Below are 22,516 nucleotides of genomic sequence, written 5' to 3' on the forward strand. Positions count from 1 at the left end.
GCAATTGATGTTCTCTCTAAACCTACTAGCTGCCAGGTACTGTTCTAATGACTTTTAGAGTCAGGGAAAACTGAATCCTCACAATAATTCTGTGAAATAGGTCCCATTTTATGGGAGGAAACTGAGTCACAGAGAAGGTAAGAAAACTGCCAGGAACAACAGATGGAAGATCTAGAATTTGAACACAAGGAGTCTACTAGTTGGAATGATGATTGTAACCACTAAGCTATGGGCAGAGAATGGGAAGCAGTGAACTCACTATTCTGCACACAAGTCCCTTAAATGGCATGCATTATATAGATTACAAGACCACAATTATCACTGCAAATCTTCATGACAACCCTGTGAGGCAGGGACTTTTATCCCCATTTCATACACAGGGAAATGGGAATGCAGGGTCAAATGACTTTCCCAAGAGCAAACCCTAGCTCTGGCTCTTCCTGCTATACCAGACTGCGTTTAAAGTGCTTTGACAACTATGCAGGACACAAAATACATGAGTCGTCAGAGAGCTGTCTAGCTGTCGTGGTGGATTTGTGCAGTAACCTTCTATCACCAGATTTTTAGAACAACTAATAAAAACATAAAAGCCCAGAGAGAGTCCGCAGGATGTCAAAGTAAGAGCCACTATCGATGGGCTATGGCCATATACCAAGGGCCAGTCTAGAAACTGGTGCCCAAGCTCTCAGGACCGGGCTGATAGCAGTCAGGAGGGAATCTGACAACTGAGAGCAGAGGAGCAGAATCATGGACAGGAGGCCTTGTTCGAGACATTCTGACTTCACTTTTGCTGTGTTCTTAACCCACTTCCTAGAGACAGAAGTCAGTAATGAGATACGGCAGTGAGCTAAGAGGACAAGGCCAGAACCCTAGCAGACAGAGGTAGAGGACTGAACCCCCACCTCTGCCTACCTCCCCAAACCTCTCTACCTGCCACCTCGATGGGCACTCCTTACATCTGTGTGAGGAGGTATAATTTCATAATATTTTCCTTCCATTCAGGCAGATAGGCCAGGCTGGTAGCCACTTCCTTCTGGATGGGCCAGGCCCAGGCCTCAAAGAATGGAGCCAGGTTCTTCTGCACTTGGTGGGAGAACATCTTGACCCAGAGATTCATTTTGTCGACATTGTCTGTGGGCAGGTTGGTCTGGTTCCTGTACTCTGTGAAGAGACGGATGAATGGCTCCCAGCCAAAGGCTTCCTGGAGCTAGAAAGAGAAAGAGGAAACCAGGTGAGACGTCTAACCTACAGAAAGAGGGCCCCGCAAACAACACAAGTGTAATGTGCTTAACTCCCTGAGCACGGGCTTCAGGTCCACCCCTGGCCTTCCCTCCTGTTCTGCACACTGCCCTCATGTCCTGTTCTCCCACTTTCTGATCTTAAGAAGGGCCTTGGGGCAGACAGCAGGCAGACATGGCTGTGGTGATCGCTGCAATAATTAAAATTGATGTTTTCTACCAATATCATTATTCACCTAACTCACAAGATCACGAAACTAACGATGGGATGTTATACAGGGCCTTAAAACCGACCCAAGTGGACCCATCCTTGATATCTTTCCTAGTTACAAGGTGAAACTCCAGCAATTGGGAAACTCCCACCCCTATGCTGCAATCCTCAATAATCACAGGTCTATGTCAGCTCACAAGGCTACCAAAATGGCCTTTGGGGGCAGGGGGAGTGACTCAGGTAGAAGTGGGAGACCACACGTAGTCTAGCCAGCCAGAACTAAGAAGTCATAGTTTTAGAAATAGGCAGCCATCCCAAGGCCATGCCTAGAGTCCATGCTAGCCAGGATTTCAGAGTTTTTGAGCACACAGGCCCTTGGTCAGTTCCCTAGACTGACTTAACTTTACTTCATGGACGAGGAACGTTTGCTCCTGCACCTAACAACAAAGTGAAAATAGAGCCTCCCTGATGATTTCACACCATTGCCCTGGCAGTGAGAAGGAGCAGAGAGGAACTTGAGCAGGTGGAAGAACCAGAATAGAGCAGGCCTGGCCTGACCCAAGGCGATGCCACGCCCCACTTCGAGCCAGGAACTGATCCAGGCACTGGGGGCAGCGGTCTAGGGCATGGAGCATTCAGAGGCAAAGCTGACCTCCGTAACCAGTGAGGTTTGCAGCGTGGATTGCCTATTGAGGTGGGGTCTGAGGCACAGCCAGGTCATAATGAGGAGAGGGTACGCTCAATGAGGGGAAGACAGGTGTTCATAACCTGGAGTAGTACGTGAATGGGGTGGTTTGGTGCTAGCTGTTTGGTAGAAAGTTTGGCTTCGATTGAGGGTCTGTCTGCCTTTAAGACCAGAGAGAAAGAGAGTATATTTTTATAGTACTGTGTTTGCCTCCAAGGGTTTTAAGATTTCTCACCTCTCTTGGGGTGCAGCTGAGGCTACTAAGTCCACTCTAGGGTCATGCAAAGTGAGGCCCTAAGAGGCTTCACCCAATAGGGCCTTTACATTTGGTCTTGTCTGCGTCTCCCTCGGCTGAGTGTGGGAGACAGATGCAGTGGGGGTCTCCTGGGTGGCTAGAAGATCATCTAACACTTGGCCCTGTTGGTCCTCACAGCGAGAGGCTCCCTCCCATTGCTCCCCCCGACCTCCTGTCTATACCTGTAAATACGTCTCCAGTGCGGTCCATGCATTCCAGTTTTTCACATTGGGTCCCTTGCCCAGGTAGATTCGGACACGCTTCTCCCGAACTGGGGGCCACAGGGCAATATTGGCACGGCCTCGAGGAATGCCCAGGACTGTTTCATGCACATAAACACACCACAGGTTGCAGGTGGCCTCGGTGGTGTGCGGTGGGAACTCCCACTCCTGCCGCTGCTGGTTGCGGCCCAGCTCGTGCACGGGGCCCCACAGCCCCTTGGTTCTGATGAGCTTCTCATTGATGAGCTCCTGCACGGACTCCAGATGGCACATGATGGGGTACCCAGCATGCATCCAGCCTGGGAAATACAGGAGGGGAGAGGAAGGGTTAGGGTCCTCCTATACACCTGGTGAAACTTCATAAGAATCAGTAGCCCCAGGCTACCTCCCACACCCTACTGCTCAGGAGGCCACTCCAAGCCCAGACCCTCCAGGCTCTCCTTCTCAAGGGTTCGCTCTGTGCGAATGCTCTCATTGCACTCTGACTTGCAGGGCCACAGGAGGGGGCGTGGGTTGTAGGGAGCCATTCGTGCCACCATTGCAGTTTTCTGTTTTTATGAGGATGCCTTACCCATGTGTCTCATTTTTTTTTCTTTTATAATTCAGAACTCTTTGAAGGTGGTTTCCCCTCCCATTATCAGATACAGGGTGGCCCACATTGACACTACTTTACACTGGTGATTTATTCATCCCAAGAAAATGAGGGTCTAGAGAAATTTCTTTGGTTCTTTGAGGTCTAGACATTCCCTGTTCCATTTTCTGGGCTCCGTCACCCATAGGCAAAGGAGTCTTCATTCAGTGTCTCTCAGTGACTCTGAGCTAATTCAAGATCCTCTGCTGTCTCTACCCACTTCTTGATGTCTCCATTTGGACACTTGTGAAGGATCAGGTAGCATCCCTTCATATCTCTGATGACATCTCTTGACATGCTGATGGACATGGCTATTTATTTCTTACATAACCTTTTCCCTATCTATTTAAATAGCAGGAAGTATGTCTACATGTCTTGCTAGCAAAGCACGTGTACCCTCCTGGCTGCCTGCTGCATGGCTGTGGAAAGAAAGGCACTTTGTGTCTGTGTGCAGAGGGATCAGGGCACCCACCAACTGAGATCTGCACGTCAGCGACAATCCTCTGAGGCAGACGTAAGGGGAAGGGTTCGGCTCCCAGTCGTGCCACCGCCTGCATCACCTCATCCCAGAGGCGGAGCAGTGGCTCAGGGTTCTCCAGAGCACGTAGATTTGCAGTTGGCACCGTCAGGATAATGTTGTCCGTGGCCAGCTCTCCCCAGGGACCTGGATTCTCCTGGATACGCCTCTTCCACTCCTCCTGGGATGTCTCCCCTAGAAGAGAGGCCAGAGGGGCTTGGAACATGCTTTCCCAAATACCTTAAGTCAAAACATCCAACTCAGACCCCAGGAGGGGAACGACAAGACCATGAGCAATACATCCCTCCTCTTTATCCTGTAAAGTCCCCATGGATATGGTGTGGTGTTTATCTCCTGGCCCTAGAGCAGAATCTAAGGAGGCCACCCTCCTTCCCACCAGGCTGTGTCTCTCTCTCCTACATCAAACAGCCCTCAAGCCCCTCCTCGTCCCAGCCCTCCACCTCCCTCGGGATGCACCCCACAGCTTCCACTCACCCAGCTTGTAGTAGGGAGCATGCACAGCTCCCTTAACGGTGATGGGCACAGAACCCAGTTTGCTGCTCTGAGGCACAATGATATAGAGGAGGCCACCCCAGAGGCAGGTGATGGACTTTGTGGGTTTGTCCAAGCAGCACCGGTTAATCACCAGGGGGCCTCGGAACAGCTTGCTGGCCCTGGTCAGGTCATCCGTGTGGCAGCCAATCTGGATCTGAAGCAGAGAAATCCCCCCAACAGAGTCACCACAGGGCATGGGTGGGTGACAGGAGAGAGTACAGGAGGCGGAGGCTCAGGAAGGTCATAGGGCCACGACCCCACGTACCATCAATGAGTTGTCAGAGAGCCCATGAAATCACAGCCCTCCGCAGGTCATATGGACTAATTATGGGTGAATTATTCTTGTGAGGGATTCCAATATCTCTACAGTGGGTCGTGCAGAATCATTAACATAAGGAGCAGCAGGTGTAACCAGTAAGGTAAATTCCAAGGAGCGCTGACTCCACCAATGGTCCCTTGGTGTCTTTTAAGAGAGTCCTAGGTTGCAGATTCTGCGGTGGTGGACCTGGCACTGATGAGTGGAGGGCACCCTGTGTTTTTCAGTGGGATCCGGCTGATGAAGTGGAGGGTTGGTTCAGTCCTGCCCCTCTCTCCAAGGCCCCCCTTCCTGGGAAGGTGAAATGACTCCTGTACCTGGTGATCATGGGATTGTTTCCCTGGTTTATGCCAAACAAGTGCCAGGATAGGAAGGGCATAGACTAGGCTCCACCAGCCAATGGTCGTCTGGGGAGGTAGAGCAAGATGGGGTATCTGCATGTGGAAGTGAAAAAGCAGACCACGGACTCCAGCAATCAAGATACCACCTTTGGTGTTATGGGGAAGAAGCCAGGGTGAGAGGGCGCTTGTGCTACAACCAGAGAAATATATGGGCATAGAAAGTGAACTGAGATTTATTCAATCCCTGTGGAGGAGTAGGTTAACTTCCGTTTGATGCCTCTATTCCTCCCTCTCTGACACAAGTCAAAAGGACAATACTTAAGAACCAGCAGTTGGCTAGTTTTGAGTCCTGAGCTCTGAAACGTTTCAATCTATATTTTGTCTGCAATGCAGTTGGCTTATCCTTATAATGTGGGTATAGATCCATGACTTGTATTGCCAGTAGGGTTTTATGAGGATCAAATAAAATACTAGTGGGGAAGGCAAGAGTCTTGGTTGCATGTTATGTGGTGGGCAGGGCGTGGCCTCACCTTCAGATCTGCAGAGGCAGCAGATTCCGGCAATGAGACTTCTATGATTTGCCTTCCAGGTATGTAAAGCCCGGTGCTCATCCAGCAGTATCGGGTGCCTGCCAAAAGCACAGAAGGGCATACTTTATCCCTCCTCCATGACTCCACCCGACCTGGCACTCCACAGATCCTTCAAGAGCTCTGCCCACCCTTTCCCTTCTGTGCTACCCTGACCGATCTCTTCCAAACAGCACTGCAAGCCTCAGCCCCTGTCTTCTCCAAAGTAAATGGCAAAGGATAGAGACAATCATCTGCAGAAGTCAGACCCCCAAAATGAAGTGCTGCAATCACATGCCCCAATCCCAGCAGTTCCCAAGTTGCTCCCACGCTCATTCCATACCTGGATTGGTACAGTTGACCTCCACGGTGATGGGGGACTCGGAAGGGCGCAGATAGGGGCTGCTGTACATGTCTTCAATTTCCGGGACTAACAGAGAGAGGTCGCTTCCAGAGTGGGCCAGGCCAGTGGCCAGGGAAAGCATGGCCCCCCTGCAGCAGTCATTGATAACGGGGTTCTCTCGGGTGGCTACGGGGAGCCGATAGCGACTGAGCAGCTTCCTCAGGAGTCGGTGCACGGACATGTAGGCAGGGATCTCTTCTGCAGGGATCTGGAGGAAGGCTGCACCGTCTGGGCCCAGCTTGGCCAGCCAGCCCTTCTCCACATTCCCTCTCTTTCTGCCCATTATAACCTGGAACTCAGCCAGGGTGGAACGGAAGTGATAGGTCCTTATCCCTGCTTTAGGGGTACGGAAGGGCCCTGGATTGAGGCTTTGGCTTGTGATGCTGATGCCAAAGGGGTTGAGGAGGAGGTTTCCAGGGAATCGAGCCAAAGGGGACACCCCTGGGTTCTTGAAGGCCCACCACCAGGCTTGGGCTCCAACAAACAGCCCGCCGCCCTCTGCTACAAACTCCTGCAGCTCCTTGACCCCCACTTCACTCACAGGCTCAAAGCAATAGACACTCGCGTCACTGGTGAGATTGGGCTCAATGCTGGTGTCTATGCCCCCCACTGCAAGCAGGCCGCTCAGCGTTCTCAGCTCTGTCTGCACCACGATCTTGCCTCTGCGGCCCCCATCCAGCCAGCGGACAGCATTGAGCAGAAAGGGGCCCAGTTTCCCCACTGTGAATAACACCTTATGGCCAGTCACAACCACCCGGCCCCGGCCATAGCGGGCAGCTGCTATCACACAGCCATGGTAGGAATCTAACCCCAGGGGAAAGGCTAAGGCCCCGTGCACTAGCAGCTGGGATGGGAAGCAGTCGGAGTTGCTGATGTCCAGCTCTGAAATCCCATGCAGGAGCTCGTCTCTGTCCTCGGAGAGGTCATCTTCACAACTGCAAAAGACACACGCACTCTGGATTAGAGGAAGGCCCTGCACAAGGCTTCCAAGCAGCGCCTGAGCACAGCAGGGCTGGAGACCTGTTGCCTTTGCTCATATTGATACTTTAGGTCCTGCAGGAGAGTTAGGAGAACAGAGTGGGCAGATCTCACCTCCCTGGGTGTGGAGATGTGTTAGAGGGAGGACAGAACGACTTGGCATGAATTCTGCTCTGCACAAATTTAGAGCACAAGTTCTCTAAGGGAACATTGCAAAGGAAATCCTGAGATGCTTACTGAATACTCTACCTTAAATATTCTAGATTGAAGTTCATGTTTATTTCAGCACTTTATATGTCATATACAAAACTAATGGGAAATCGTGTTTCTAGTCTTATAAGGAGTCTTCTTTATATATTTTATACACTGTTCTCCAGATAAAGTCTACAGAAAGCCAAACTCGTGTTGCCTGTGAAGAATCATTACTATCTCAAATGGTGGAACAGGACAGTTCACTGGCCTTAACTCCAGTGAGCCCCTCTGTCACCTGACCCATGAGGACTTGATGGTCTTCACCTGGAATGGCACCCCATCATTGCCTGCCCAACAGCAGTGACACATTCTAGAGGGTTTTGCTTAGCACCATGGGTTTACTTTCAGTGGCTCAGGATACCCATAAGCCCAAAGTGGGAGATGGAGACCTGGGCACTTAGTGGGATTATCAGGGACAGAGTGACCTCTGTAAGCATAAGATCCCAGAGCTGGTTCTGGCATTGTGTTAGGTAGAGCTATGCCAATTGGCAGAAGGCAGCTTTTAGGAAACATCAAAAAACAGAGGTCAGTCGACAACATATTCACAGTGTTTGTGCTGTTCTTTCTGTGGAGGGCAGAGCTCTAACTGATGGGAGAACCATGGTCCTCACAGCAGATCCTTTCCAGAAGATAAAGGTATCACCCTACAATTTGGAGATGACACTCCCTCTCCTTGAAACACTAGCCATTAAAATCATCAACTAGTTCTTCTTGCTCTGATTCCAGGCTGACTAAATATCCTATGACTATAATCTTGCTTCCCATGTCCACATGCCTAATGACAGTAGAAGTCATTAGCTAGGCCAAACAGAATATTCTGGTTCTTTGACATTTATTTTTCTCAAGCAACACCTAGACAGTCTATCCTTAATTTGATAATTATATAAAAAAATAAGACTTTAAAAAAAAATAGTACTTTAAATATGTATTCAAAATTAAATGGAAAATGTCTTAATCTCATGAGGACTTCTATTTATAAATTTCATGCAATTAATTTTTTTAATAAATGAAGTCAGTGAAAAGCTGGGGTTTTGTGGTCTAGATTAATGTATGAGCATCAGAATCTCTCCACTAGCCATCAGGACAAGATGAGAAATACTGAACCTGCAAAGCTAAGACCCAGACCCCACGTCCCTGGAATTTCGTCTAGACAAGAGAGCACTATCTGAGGTTCAGTGCTGAGCCAGGGGACACCCTCGGAGACACGGGTCTGTTGACTGCCGTAGCCATGCTTACATACAGGGGGAGCTAAACAATAACTCTATGGTTTAAAAAGTTTCAATGGGGTTTTCTCTTTCTCACAGTGGGGTACTGATGGAGCATATAAAGTGGATGGAATCCGATGGATCAGAGATTCTTGAGAACAGAAGAATCTGGAGCTGCATGTGTGTGAAAGAGGAGACCAAGAACAGGAAATGACCAGGACGATCATTTGCACTGAGGGAGGAAATGCACTGCAAAAACCAATGATGGTCAATCTAGACTTTCAATTCTATTCAAAACTTAAATAGGAAATAATCCTCAAACACTTGTTGACAACTAAAAGCATGAAACAGAAGCACCAAACTGATGACAGAAAATCAACCTCCAAGGAAACAGTGATCCGGGAGAGGGAGGCTCTAAAGATGTGTGGTTTATCATTGGTGAATTTTAAGAAGATATGTTACATAAAAAAGTGACAGGCTGGTATAAAAAGTTTCTAATTATGATAAAAATGAACTACCAAATCAATAATCTCCGTTTTAACACAGGGGAAGAAGATAAGTCTTGGCCTAGTTAACTACTGTGAATAAGTAAAGGAGAAAGTTGAGTAAAGTGAATCTTCAGAGAGCAGTTCTATAGGCCAAAAAGATGATTATCAGAAAGAAAATATGGTATATATAAACAATGGAATATTACTCAGCCATAAATAAGAATGAAATTATAGCATTTGTCAGTAAATAGATGGAACTGGAGATTATCATGCTAAGTAAAATAAGCCAGTCCCCCCAAACCAAAGGCAGAATGTTCTCTCTGATATGTGGATGCTAACCCACAACAAGGGAGGGGAGATTAGAAGTTCACTGGACCAGACAAAGGGAAATGAAGGGAAGGGAGGATGGCTGGTAAGAAGAAAGACAGTGAAATGAATCAGGCATGTCTTTCCTATCTTCACATATAAATACACGATCAGTGTACCTCCACATCAAGTACAACCACAGTAGTGGAATCCTAATTGAAACAAGCTGTACTTATTCAATGCATGTATAATATTTCAAATTATACTCTGCTGTCATGTAAAAAAAAAAAAGATGATTATCTGAAAAGAATTAAGAAGTCCACATCAGAAGATCCAGCATCTAGCTGGCAGGAATTTCAAACAGAAAGAACAGAGAGAAACAAGAAGAAACCGGCACAAAATGAGGAGCATTTCCTTAGACTGCAAACAGACTGGAAAGTCTGTTGCAGAGCAGGGGAAGCGAAAGCATCCCGCCAGTTACAGGAAACTTGTGAACTCCACATGTAAAGAAAAAACCTTAGAGGATCCCACAAAGGAAGACAAACGACCCACAAATACATAAACATTTCAACTACATAAGACTTCTATCTGAGCACACGAGGATACTAAAAATACCACATAGGAAACTTTGACAAAAACATGATTTGAGCTTAGGTTGTAAGTCCAGAAAAACAAAAATGAGTACCATAGAGGAATAAGTTGGCTACAAAAACCTGCAGTGGCAGGGATGGAGTAAGATTGATCACTAATGCTGGAAACCGCTGATCAAGGCCTGGACACCCACGGTAAGTTAGTAGAGACAGATGAGAAAAACAAAGCGAACTAGAAAAAAAAAAAGTCAAACAAAAGTAGTAAAAATGCCAGTTGAAACCAAATGCCACACACCAAATGTGAATTTTAAAAATAAAAACATACAAGTTGCTAGAAGAAAATAGGTAATTTTAAAAATAATATGGCTGTGGGGAAGCTTGCTAACTATGACTCAAAATCAGATGTAACAGTAAAAAGATTGATAAGATCAACTAGTTATAGATAAACATTTTTGGCAAAAATATGAAACATTTAAAAAATCAAATGTGATACAAATCGCAAATACAGGGATAATATTCTTAGTATGCAAAAAAAAAGTCATAAAATGGAGAGAACACCAAGAACTCAACAAGAAAAATGATCAAAATGAACAGGCAGTTCACAAATAACAAACAATAAGTGGCCTTTAGACCCCCCAAAAGATAACCAATAAAATTACTCCTTATAAGAATAATGCAAATTAGGGCTAGGTGGTGGCTCAGCGGTAGAGCACACGCCTAGCAGATGCGAGGCCCTGGGTTCGATCCTCAGCACCACATTAAAAAAAAATAAATAAAATTAAGGTATTGTGCCCAACTAAAAAAAAATAAATATTTTTTTTAAAATAATGCAAATTAAAACTATATTGGAATACTCTTTCCTGGCCATCAAAATTAGCAAAAACACAAGTCAGACAGCTGTGCTATTGGGCATCTGTGGAGGTACAGGCATGTCCTCACATGGCTGATGGGAATTCCAAATGGCACAAACCTGAATGGAGAAGACTGGAAATTTCTAACGAAGTATACATACATTTACTCTACCACTAAAATAATGACCCCAAAAGTATAGCACCTACAGAGTACAAAAACATATGCAGAGTTGTTAACTTCAACACTATTTATAACAGCAAAATGTTGAAAACAACTTAAATGCCCACTTATTAGAGACTGGCTGAATAAAGTGTGGTATATACGTGGAGTTCAACACTATGTGGCTATAGTAAAAAATGAGGAAAACTTCAACATGTTGTCAAGAATGATGACGACCATATATTAATAGAAAAAAGAAGGCAGGCATGAAGGCACATGCCTGTAGTTCCAGCTAATCTGGAGGTTTCAGTGGAAGGATCACTTAAGCCCAGGGATTTGAGACCAGTCTGGGCAACACAGTGAGACCCTCATCTCAAACAAACAAACAACAATAACAAAAAAAGAAAAAGAAAGAAAAAAAAAGGAAGGAAAAACCATACATACAACACACAAAAATTAACTCAAAACAGGTTCAAGACCTAGCCTGAAACTATAAAATTTCTAAAATAAAACAGGGGAAAAGCTACTTGAAGATAGCCTTATCAACGACTTTTTAAGTATCACACAAAAACTCAGGCAGTAAAAGCAAAAAATAAGCAAATGAGGGTACCTCCAACGAACATGTTTCCCCATAGCCAAAGACACAATCAACAGAGTGAAAAGTCACCAATGTTTATGGAGAAAATATGTGTAGATCATATATCTGCAAGGGGTTAATATCCAGAATATATAATGAAGTCACACGACTCAATATCAAAAATAAAATAACCACACTGAAACATGGGCAAAGCACCTGAATTGGCATTTTTAGACAAATATAAATGTAAAAAAAAAAAAAAAAAAACAACCCCAAAACAAATAGTCAACGCATTTCTGAAAAGCTGGTCAACATCACTAATCGCCAAGGAAATGGAAACTGAAACCACAATGATATGTCTCCTTGTACTTGCTAGAGTAGCTATCATCAAAAAGTCAAGAGATAACAAGAGTTATCGGGTATGGAGTAAGAGGAATTTGTGTATGCTGTTGGTGGGAATGTAACTTGGTACCGCCTTGACAGAAAACAACTTGGAGGTTCCTTGAAAAATTAAAAATAGAACTAACACATGACCCAGCAATCCTTCTGCTGGGCATCCGCCAAAAGCAAATGGAATCAGCAACTTGTAGAGATAGCTGCACTCTAAAGCTCATTGCATTGTTCATTTTCCACAAAAGCCAAGAAATGGAGATGATCTGAATGTTCATCAGTGTTTTAACGCCATTTTGAACACACACAATTTCCATCACCCCCAAAATGTACTATTTGCCCTGTCACGTTCAATCCAGCCTAATGCACCTTCTATACATATGGATTGATTGGGATTTCACATGCATATAACCATAAACATGTACTCTCTGAGCTCAGCTACTTTCACTGAGGACAGTTTTTTAAGAACCCGTACAGATTGTTGAGTCTTATCAGTCATTCGCCCCTTTACTGCTGAGTAGGTTGCTCTTCTGTGGATATTCCATAATTTTCTTATCCATTCTTCTGATGATGGAAATTTAGGTAGCCTCCTGTTTGGGACCTGCTGTCATGAATGTTGATGTATAAGTTTTGGCATGGACATGTTTCATCACTCATGGACACTCAGGGATGAGTTGGCTGAGTTGAGTGCTAAATGCCCCTGAACTTTGTAAAAGATTGTTAAGTCATTTTCCAAAGTCATTGTGTCATTTGATGTCCCCAGTGGCTATATATAAAAATGCCAGCTGCTCCACATTCTTGTCAATACTTGGCACAGTGAATCTTTAATTTTAGCTATTTTTTGATGTTAGAGGTGTGTGATATTTCACTGTGATTTAAATTTACATTTTCCTAATGACCTCTGTTTTTGAGAAACACTTCATGGGCTTTTGCTGGCAGCTAGAACACTGATTTGGTTTCTCCTCTATCATCTTTTGTGAAGGAAGTTAAGTATTTTGCTTTTTTCTTTAACTGTCTTATTATTATTGGGATTAAGAGTTCTCTATGTACACTGAATGCAAGTCCACATTCCTTTTGTGGCCATGTACGTTTTTGTCTTATGTTGTCAATCTTTACCTACTCAGGGGCAGATACTTTCTTCTGTGCTGTCGTTTAGGAAGTTTATGAATTTTTGTTTTTGCATTCAGGTCTAGATCTATTTCTAGGTATTTGTTTTGCATGGAGAGGGGTAAGGGTCAGAATTAGTTTTGTTCCCTTCTAACACTGTCCAGTTTTTTCAGAACAATATGTTGAAAAGACTATCCTTTCCTCATTGAATTACCTTGGTCACCTCATCAAAAAAAATTGATCATGAATTTAAAAATTCATCTCTGAACTATCCAGCGTGTTTCTTACTCTTATGCCAATATCATAGTGTTTTGATTACTTCAACTTAATAGAAGTTTTGAAATCAGGTAGTATAGATCATCTTTGTTCTTCATTTGCAAAGTAAGTTTGGTTGTTTTAGTTCCTTTTCATTTGTATTTTAATTTTAATTTGAATACTGCATGCTTTCGCTTAGAAACAGGAAAAAAAGAAAGACTGGAACTGCATTGAGAATATAGGTCATTTTGGAAAAACTGACTTCAAGAATATTGAGTGTTCTGATCCATTAGCACAGTGCATTTCACAACTTCCTTGTTTCATTTAATTTCTCTTGGTAGTATTTCGTAGCTTTCAATTTACAGGTTTTGTTAAAATTAACCCTTAGTGCCTCATAGTTTTGGGTTCTATTTTAAATGATGATGTATTTTAAGATCAATTACCAACTGTTAGTTGCTAGTATAAAATGTAATTGATTTTCTGTCTGGCATAGCAGTTTTTCTGTACTTTTTTTTAAATAACTTTTTATACCCATGATCACATTTTATGCAAATACTTCTAGGGATAAAATAACTCCACTCTAGAAAATCCTTTGCTGAACTTATGTTCAAGTGAATCTTGTCACTTACAAATCTTCTAAATTCCCAAAATAGTTTTTTTTTGTCTCTTTTTAATTTTGTTCCTTTTTTTTTCTTTTGCAGTAATGTAAATAGAACCCAAAGCCATTACAACTGAGATACATATGCAGCCATTTTTAACTTTTTATTTTGAGTTAGGTCTAAGTTGCTCAGGCTGGACTCAAACATGCAATCTTCCTGCCTGAGCCTCCTGAATTGCTGGGATTACAGGTATGTGCACTGCTGTAATTTGTTTTCTAACAGGACAGGTCAAATTTTTCCCGTTTCTTTCACTCAGTGTTCTAGGAAATCTACAGTATCCCCAACCCCATCCATGATTTTGCTTTCTACACTTTCACTTACCTGCAGGTAACTGCAGTCCAAAAATATTAAATGGAAAACTTTAGAAATAAATAATTCAAAAGTATTAAATTATGCACCATTATGAGTAGCATGATAAAATTTCAAACCATTCTGCTCTCTGTGGGTTATGAATCATCTTTGTCTGGTGTATTCCTGCTATACCCACCAATAGCCTCTTACTAGCCATCTTGGTTATCAGATTGACTGTTGCAATACTTCTGTGTGTTCAAGTGACCCTTACATGGTAATACTATGTACCAGTACCCTCGTCACTCACCTTACTTCATCTCATCACAAAGGCACTGTATTATCTCAAATTATCACAAGAAGAAATGTGAATACAGTACAACAAGATATTATGAGAGAGACATCATTCACATAACTTTTTACTATGTATTTTATGCTTCCTTATTTCATTATTAACTGTTATTATTCTTTTATTGTGCCTATACATTAAACTTTATTAAAGGTATTTATGTATAGGAAAAAGCATTGTATAAATACAACTTAGTACTATCTGGTTTTATGAATCCACTGGGGATCTTGGAATGTAAGCCTCATAGATAAGGAGCAACTATTGCAATGTGAAGTAAAACAAACAAAATACTCTCTCTTTCTCTCTCTCACACACACACACTCACACACACACACAATTTCTTATTTTCCAGTCTGTGTACCTTCTTTTTCTTGCCTTACTGCATTGGCTACTACTTTTAGTGAAATGTTGAAGAGAAGGATGAGAGCAGGTATCCTTCCTTGCCTTCCCTCATTCTAGGGGGAAAGAATGCAGTATTTCACCATTAAGAATGCCTTTACCTAGATGACACTTAACAGATTGAAGTTCCTTTTTTAGTTGAAATTACATTATGATTCTGTATTAAATTTTGTCAATTTTTTGATACATTAATTGAAATGACATGGTTTTCTTTTTTTTCTATTAATATGGTAAATTAATTTTGTTTTTTAATATTAAACCAGCTATCTATGTGCAATATAGATGTACTTGGTTATGATCTATTATCATTTTCATATATTGTTATATTCTATCTATGGTATTATTAAGAACTTGCATCCATATTCAAGAGGGATATTGTTCTGAAGTTTTGTTTCTTTTTCTTAAAATGTCTTTCTATGGTTTTAGTATCATAGAAGTGCTAGTTTAATAAATCAATTTTTGGAAAATTTTCTTCCTCTTCAATTTTTTTGGAAGAGTTTGTATGTAGCATTGCTATTATTTGTTTCTTGAATGTTTGGTAAAATAATTTGTAAAACTATTGGGTTTTATTCATGTTGTTGCTGGTTTTAAATAAAATTTTTATTTTTGAAATTTAAAAAATTGAAAATTTGCAAATATAGTACAAGAGAGCTTTTATGTGCCTTTGACACAGTTTTCTGTAATGTTCCTATTATATAGCCATGGTATGCTGCTAAGAGGTTAACACTGGTCAAATACTACTAACTAAACTCCAGAATTTATATAAATTTCACCTGTTTTTCCACTAATGTCTTCTAGAATCCAATCTAGGATGCCACACTGCACTTAGTGTTGGGATATTTAATTATAATTCAACTTACGTATTTTATATTTGCTCTTGTGCCAATTTTGGTAATTTGTGTCTGTCAGGAAATCTGTCCATTTTATCTTAGTTGTCAAATTTATTGGCATAAAGTTGTAGTAAACTTTATTATCCTTTTAATGACTGTACAATCTTTACTAATGTTTTATTCTCCATCCCTGAAATTCATAATTTGTGTTATTATGTCTTTTTTGTTGTGTTAGATAATCTAGAGGTTAATCACGTTTGCTGATTTTTTTCAACTAATAACTTTCGGTTTTACTAATTTACTCTCTATTCACTATACATCTAACTTCTAACTGGCAATGCCCTCCAAGGGTGTGCAGATCCTAAATAAACTCATAAATACCTGCTCAGATATTATTTTCAAACTATGTAGGGAATCACATTTATCTTTGAGATGCTCAATTTTTAAAACTCTGAAATCTCCTTGTAATCTGGAAGTTAAAAAGGACGACTGTGGAAAATATCCATGTGCTTTGTTCTGAGGATGCAGAGAACTTTAACGTACTATAGGTGCTGCGCAGTGTATTTTTTCTAAACCTGGGATGACTCGTGCTTTTAATCCTCCTTATTCATCCATCTAATTTTACATCTGAGGTAAATGTGTGTGAGCACCAGTGAATCTGCAGTGTGTTCAGCACCGTCTGTGAGCAGCACAGGCTGGGCGGTGTTCTCCACACTGCACCCCCACCTGCATTCTCCATTACCTGGGCCTTCGCCCTCAGAGGTAAAATTCCTTCCTAAGTTCAACACTTAGCATACTGTACCATCATTTTTGCTGTCCTCACTTCTGAATCCTCACTTCCTATTTCCATCCTAAGCACATCTGACTTCCCATTTCCATCCTTCCTACTGCTCTCTAGACTTTGGCCTATAGGGTCCTTCCCATTTTCCTTTTCCTCACATTTCCACTGAAGGACACCTTCTCCCATGAGCCTTCCTGGGTTAAGTCCTCCATAAATTTATGGAGGACTCCAGGGGCTGGTAACCTGGACCCTGGGGGATATAATGGCCAATACAGAGTTCCTCCCATCAAACATCTAAGTGGTCTGGCCTGGGAAGGTAGAAGCATTGAGGACCTTGTCCCTCCCATGATAAGGACTGTTTTAAAAACTGAGTTGGGGTTGGTGGATGTGGCGATGTGGATCCACATCTGAGTACCCGATTTTCTTCCATGAGGCTGGAGGCACGCAGAAGATAAGAGCCACATCTGCTTCTTAACTTGAGGCCAACTCCACTCTGGGATAAGGTACTCACCTCACTAAGACCGGGATCTTGGGCATCTTCTTGGAGACTTTAAAGAAACTTGTGTCCCCTTTATTGTCAGTGAAGTATACCCCAGCCACGCTGGTCACCAGGTTCCCAGGGAACGTGAACAGAACCCTTTCATCATCGCCCTGGTTGGCCCAATCCCAGGCTTGGCCTCCCATGAGCAAGCCCCCTCCTCTCTTCATGAACTGGACCAGCTTTTCAGTCATGGTTTCGTTGTAGGCATCGATACAGTAAACTCCCAGGGAGTCATTCACCTCTGGCTCAATCTTTGCCTCCACTCCAGAGCCCTCGAGGATTTTGAGCAAAGGTGCCAGTGATGGGTGCACACCAATGGGAGCCCCAGGGGAAGAACAAAGCCACCCCACAGCGTTGAGGAGAAAGGGAGTGAGCTGGGCTTCCACCAAGTAGTCCTCATGGGACAGGACCACGAGGCGGCCTCGACCATAGGAGGAGGCAGCAATGAGGACCTGGCCCATGTCATTCACCATCACGGGAAAGGAGGCCTCTCCAATAAGCAGCAGTTCACATGGGACGGCATCTTCAGGGAGATCCCAACTTGTGACTCCATTCATAAGGGCCTCAAAGGCAGCAGAGGGAGTCGCCATGGCTCTGTTGGTTTCTGCAGAGAAGAAAACAAAGGCTCAGCTTGGTGGAGAATGGGCAAATACGCAAACAAACAATAACCATCAGAGCGTTCTCTCTTCTACTAACTGGGGCAATTCTCCCAACTCTGAGGATGAGTCTATTCCAACCACCAAGGGACTCGAGATCTGAGTGTCTGCTGTCCAGGGGAACCCCTGTGTCCCGTCCTCTTTAGACTCTTATGTGCTGAGAGCCATGGCCGAAATGCCAGGGGCCATACAGACTCGGTCATGGCTCTCAGCACTTATGGTCAGGATTGGAGAGTCTGACACTTTTCTACCATAAAACAAAACAACAATAACAACAACAAAAAAGGAGGGATGAAGGTGGAATTGTGTTCCTCAAAGAGGTATTTTGAGATCCTACTTCTTTGTATCTGTGGATGTGACTTTATTTGGAAATAGGCTTCTGCAGGTGTAATCACATAACCACAGTAAGATGAGGTCATACTGGATTAAGGTGGGCCTTGTCCAATAACCGATATTATACAAAGAGGAAATTTGGTCACAGACTGATGAAGATAACAGGGAAGGATGCTGAGGAGAGGGAGGCGTAGGGTGGAGTGATGTGTCTACAAGGCATGGAATAACAAGGACTGCGGGCAAAACCCAGACCTAAAAGGAACCCACACTGCTGACCCTGGATCTGAACTCGTAAGTGTGAGTGAATAAAATCCTTTCACTTTAAGCCAGCCTCTTTGTTGTCATCTGATATGGCAGCCTCTGGGACAATTACCCTGGTGCCACATGCTGTCCCCAGATGCCCATTCTGCTTTCTTGGGCCCCACCCTGATTTTATTAATCTCAGCTCGGTGAAGTTATAACTGAAGTATGAACAGTCTGGGCTCCTAGAGAAAGCTGTTCATTGGGCAAAGTCTCAGGCTGCATCAGCAGGAAGCAGAAGCCCTCTGGGGCTTCAATGAAAGCCCCAGACAGCCAGGAACAACACGTTCTGAAATGATGACAGATTTTTACTTGCACTGGGACACAGCTGAGGGAAGTAAGTGTCCGTGGATGTGAACATAGTGTCCTCGGCTTCTTCACCATGAGCTCTGCCTCCAGGATGGTCCACAGTCTGACTTCTGCTGCATGCACTTGATTGAGACTGACCTCCAAAACCAGATGCCTCCATTATCAGGACACCTCAGGCTTCATGTCTTCACTGACCACTCAGTGGCAGTGCACATGGCGGCTCTTCCTATCCATGAGGCTCACCATACCCTAAGCGTGGCCTCTTTTTTTATCTTCAAACCCTGAGACCACTTAACTTTCTCTCCTTTATCTCCTCTTGGTATATGTGAGTCCTAAAGCATTTTTTGTTTGTTTGTCTTTTGTTTTCATCTTTATTCTACTATTTTTATGTCTCTTATCAGAGAATATGCTGCCTATCTTGATCCATTTTGTGTACCTATAACAGAACACCTGAGGCTGAAAATTTATAAAGAACAACGATCTATTTCTTAGAATCATAGAGGTTGGGAAGTGCAAGATTGAGAGGCCCACATCTGGAGAGGGCCTTCATGCCACATTATCCCATGCTGGAAGGCAGAAGGGCAGAGAACACGTGTGAAAGAGTGAGGAAGGGGATTGAAGTCATCGTTTTATCAGAGACCCACTGCCGGGACAATTCCATGACCCACTACCTTGATAATGGCATTGATCTACTCCCAAGGGCAGAGCCACTGGCAATTAAGATTACAACACACCAACACTGAAGGACCCATTTAAACCGTAACAGTGACTTTCAAGGTAATGTGCAAAATGATGACAAGCTCAGGAGTTAAGGCTGTCTGGATTTATGTTTCATGTATTATCAACTGTGAGATCCCAGCAACAGAACTCAGACATAGTCTCTGCATTCATTATGTAGGAATGATCTCATAATCACATAAGGTTTTCCTGAGGATTAAAGGAAAAACAAAGGTCAAACACCCTTTCCCATAACATTTCCATATATATAGACCACTTGGTTAAGAGTAAATCATTCAAGTATATGAATAATAGGGGATTTTTGTAAAGTAAAAAAATAATGTTAGGTTTTACAAACAACAAATTTTTATTGATTCTGATCTTATAGTTTTCCTGGGTTTCAGTTCATATTAAGACTAATGTTAATGCTGGTGCTAATGATTCTCATGTTTATTTCCCAAGTATCTTGATGGGTCCTCAACAAGTCCTTGGCCTGGGCACAGTGTCTTCCACAGCCATGGATAAAACGGCCTTGGTCTCAAGGTGACTAGTAAGTTCAAGACCCATAATGAATGCACTCCATAGCCATTTATCACTGGTCTTCAACACTAAAGAAGTCAAATTTATTATTTCCCTCAACAATAGCTGTTCTAAGTTTCACAAGCATCAACTACCTTCCTATCTCAAAGAACTACTGTGAAGATATGGCCAATCAACACAGGGTTAATAAGAAGCTTTCCCCTTCCCTGCCCATCCTGGGCCCACAAATGATCAGGAGAGTAAACCACAGAGCACAGAATGTCCCTTCTTCCTGTCCTTCTCAAATCCAGCAGGTCAATATCCTATCAACGTCCTTTCTGAGCATACTGCCATTAGCCTAGTTCAGGTCCTCACTGATTCACGTCTGGAATAAACCAATCCAGCTTCTACTTCACTAGGATCTGTTCCTACTTCATTCTTTTAACCCCATCTAATCATATCATTGACCTGAAGGAAAAACCACAGAACTTCTCTGGTGTCCACAGGGGAAAATCTGACTCCCTTCTCCTGGTCTGGGAGGCCACGGCAGCTGGCAACTCCTTAAGTTTTCCAGCTTTATCTCCTGTCCCTGCTCCTGTAGCTTCCAGACTGTCTGGCGCCCCTGGACAGGGCCTGCTTCCATTTCAGATTCTCTTTCCATTCTCCTTCCTTCCCGTCCCCTCTCCCACATCCTTCTATCTACAGAAATACCACCTTTCTAAGTGAATGTGTGCCCAGAGGACAAAATTTAAATGACCCCGTCTATGAAGCAGTGCTCAATATCACTAATCAAGCAATGAAAGATATACTGCATATTATCCTTGAGATTGTCAATAAATAATTAGATAGATAAAAAAAAAAAAAAACTAGGAGAAAGAGAAGGAGACACAGAAAAGAAGGTGAAGAAGATGAGGGCTACTAACAATGTATACTGGTGGAAGGGATCTGGGGACACTATAGCTATCTGAGCAATGACCAAGAATGTCGGCACTCTTGAAAGTGACTGACAGTGGCAACTTGTACTCAAAGGCGAACCTATTCTTCAACATAGCGATTCCTCTTCTAGAAAGTTTTTACAGAAATTGACAGCATTGAAGACAAATGCTCAAGGTGCTACTGCCACATGAAACTACAAATATAGACAGAAAAATGAAGAACCAAGTGGAAATGAAGTGGACCAAGAGGATAGAAGCATTCCTTGAGTGTTGGGTTTTTACATACAGAGAAAATTTATGGTGGCCACATTTGAATGTGCTACCCTTGACCGAATTAGGAAGGGAAAAAGTGAATAGTTTTTTTCATCTTTATACAAGTCTGAATCTTTTGAAATGCTGTATATGTTATTATTACAAGTACAAAGAATACTGAGATAATATAAGTTCAACCAAGCAAGTAAACATATATTAAATGACTAAGTATGTAAAAGATTAGGTAGATTGATCAAGTGATCCTATCTTACTGGCCCTAAAAGTCTTCTTTTGCCTCCTGTCTGGTTGTCCATCTGCCCACATGTATCTCTGATTCCCTCTTCTCTGAGGGTTCCTTGAACTCTGCAGCCAGTTTTGTTCTTACTTTAACCAGCTATCAGTGAACATAACATTTGGTTTTGAACCAAACGCTCTGTCTTTGTGCCTGAATTCTTGTTTGTTCTCCCAGGGGGAGTGACCTAGCTTCTGCCTTCTCTCCTCTGGGTCCACTTTTGCCCCTTCTAGCTTGCTACAATTGAAGCCGCTGTCCAAAGCAAAAGACACCCAGGCAAACCTGTAACTCAGGGAGAGAACAGATTTTCTTTCTTTCTTTTTTTTTTAATATTTTTTTACTTGTCAATGGTCATCTTTATTTTATTTATTTATGTGGTGCTGAGAATCAAACCCAGTGCCTCACGCATGCCAGGCAAGCGTTCCACCACTGAGCCACAACCCCAGCCCCAGAGAACAGATTTTCTACTCCTACCATAAAGTACTCCACAGGATGCAAACAGGGTTTTCCCTGCGAGAAATGTATGGAAGGGAAGATGGGGCTACGCCCTTTACTGTAGCTGATTTTAGATACTGATATGCACAGTGTCTGAGGTCATAAAACGCAGTTTATTCTTTGAATTCTCCAGGAGAATGAACAGGTGTTCTGTGGATGGGTGATTGAATGATGGATTTGAAGGTAAGGGCAATCACAGGACCACTTCTTCAGTAAACAGCTTGAACTTCAAAGCTCATTAACAGCACACACACACACACACACAATTCTTTGTTTTTTCTTCTTCATGCCATTTTCTTCTATAAACCTTTATTTCTTTTTCCTTATAAACCTTATATCTTTTTCACTGTCCATGAACTTCGACTAAGCCAGAATTGGAGCTAAATCTTATTTAATTTTAACTTGAAATTTCTTTTTGTTTAATTCATGCATATAAAATATGGAATGTTCATGGAAGGATAGAGAAGTTCAAATAATAATAATTTAAAAATTTTAAAATTAAGTAAAATTGCATATACTTACCATGCTGCTTAAAAATCAAAAACGCACAACCCCCCCCCCCCCATACCTTTGTTAGTATCTCTGAAACCTCTCTAGTGGGCCTCCTCATTCAGTCCTTCCCCACTACCATAGTAGTAAGGCTTCAAAACTTCCCTTTTTTCTATTTCCCTTACTCCCTGCCTTTCACTCATACTTGCTCCCTTCCGCGGGTGACTTTCAGGA

The 22,516-nt window shown here is 43.0% G+C and overlaps 1 protein-coding gene across 5 annotated transcripts in view; it reads right to left on the reverse strand.

Annotated features, from left to right (window-relative positions):
* Tcaf1 (TRPM8 channel associated factor 1) overlaps positions 1 to 22,516 on the reverse strand; it is a 47,752-nt gene that overhangs the window by 4,281 nt on the left and 20,955 nt on the right. For 3 of the 5 annotated variants that reach the window (XM_046434063.2, XM_046434062.2, XM_046434061.2), the window contains exons 2-8: positions 16,956 to 17,589; positions 5,920 to 6,914; positions 5,541 to 5,638; positions 4,294 to 4,507; positions 3,754 to 3,993; positions 2,612 to 2,949; positions 957 to 1,207 (exon numbers count right to left, since the gene is read on the reverse strand). In XM_046434063.2, the coding sequence (XP_046290019.1) occupies positions 957 to 1,207; positions 2,612 to 2,949; positions 3,754 to 3,993; positions 4,294 to 4,507; positions 5,541 to 5,638; positions 5,920 to 6,914; positions 16,956 to 17,575 (2,756 nt within the window). In that variant the 5' untranslated portion in view covers positions 17,576 to 17,589. Of the gene's footprint in view, positions 1 to 930; positions 1,208 to 2,605; positions 2,950 to 3,753; positions 3,994 to 4,293; positions 4,508 to 5,540; positions 5,639 to 5,919; positions 6,915 to 16,955; positions 17,590 to 22,516 lie in introns of those variants that run through there. The other 2 variants (XM_046434065.2, XM_046434066.2) reach the window with 2 other exon arrangements.

The sequence above is a fragment of the Marmota monax genome, unplaced genomic scaffold (genome assembly GCF_021218885.2).
Source record: "Marmota monax isolate L192 unplaced genomic scaffold, Marmota_monax_Labrador192_F-V1.1 WCK01_AAM20220418_F8-fsc00122, whole genome shotgun sequence".
Taxonomy (NCBI): Eukaryota; Metazoa; Chordata; class Mammalia; order Rodentia; family Sciuridae; genus Marmota; species Marmota monax.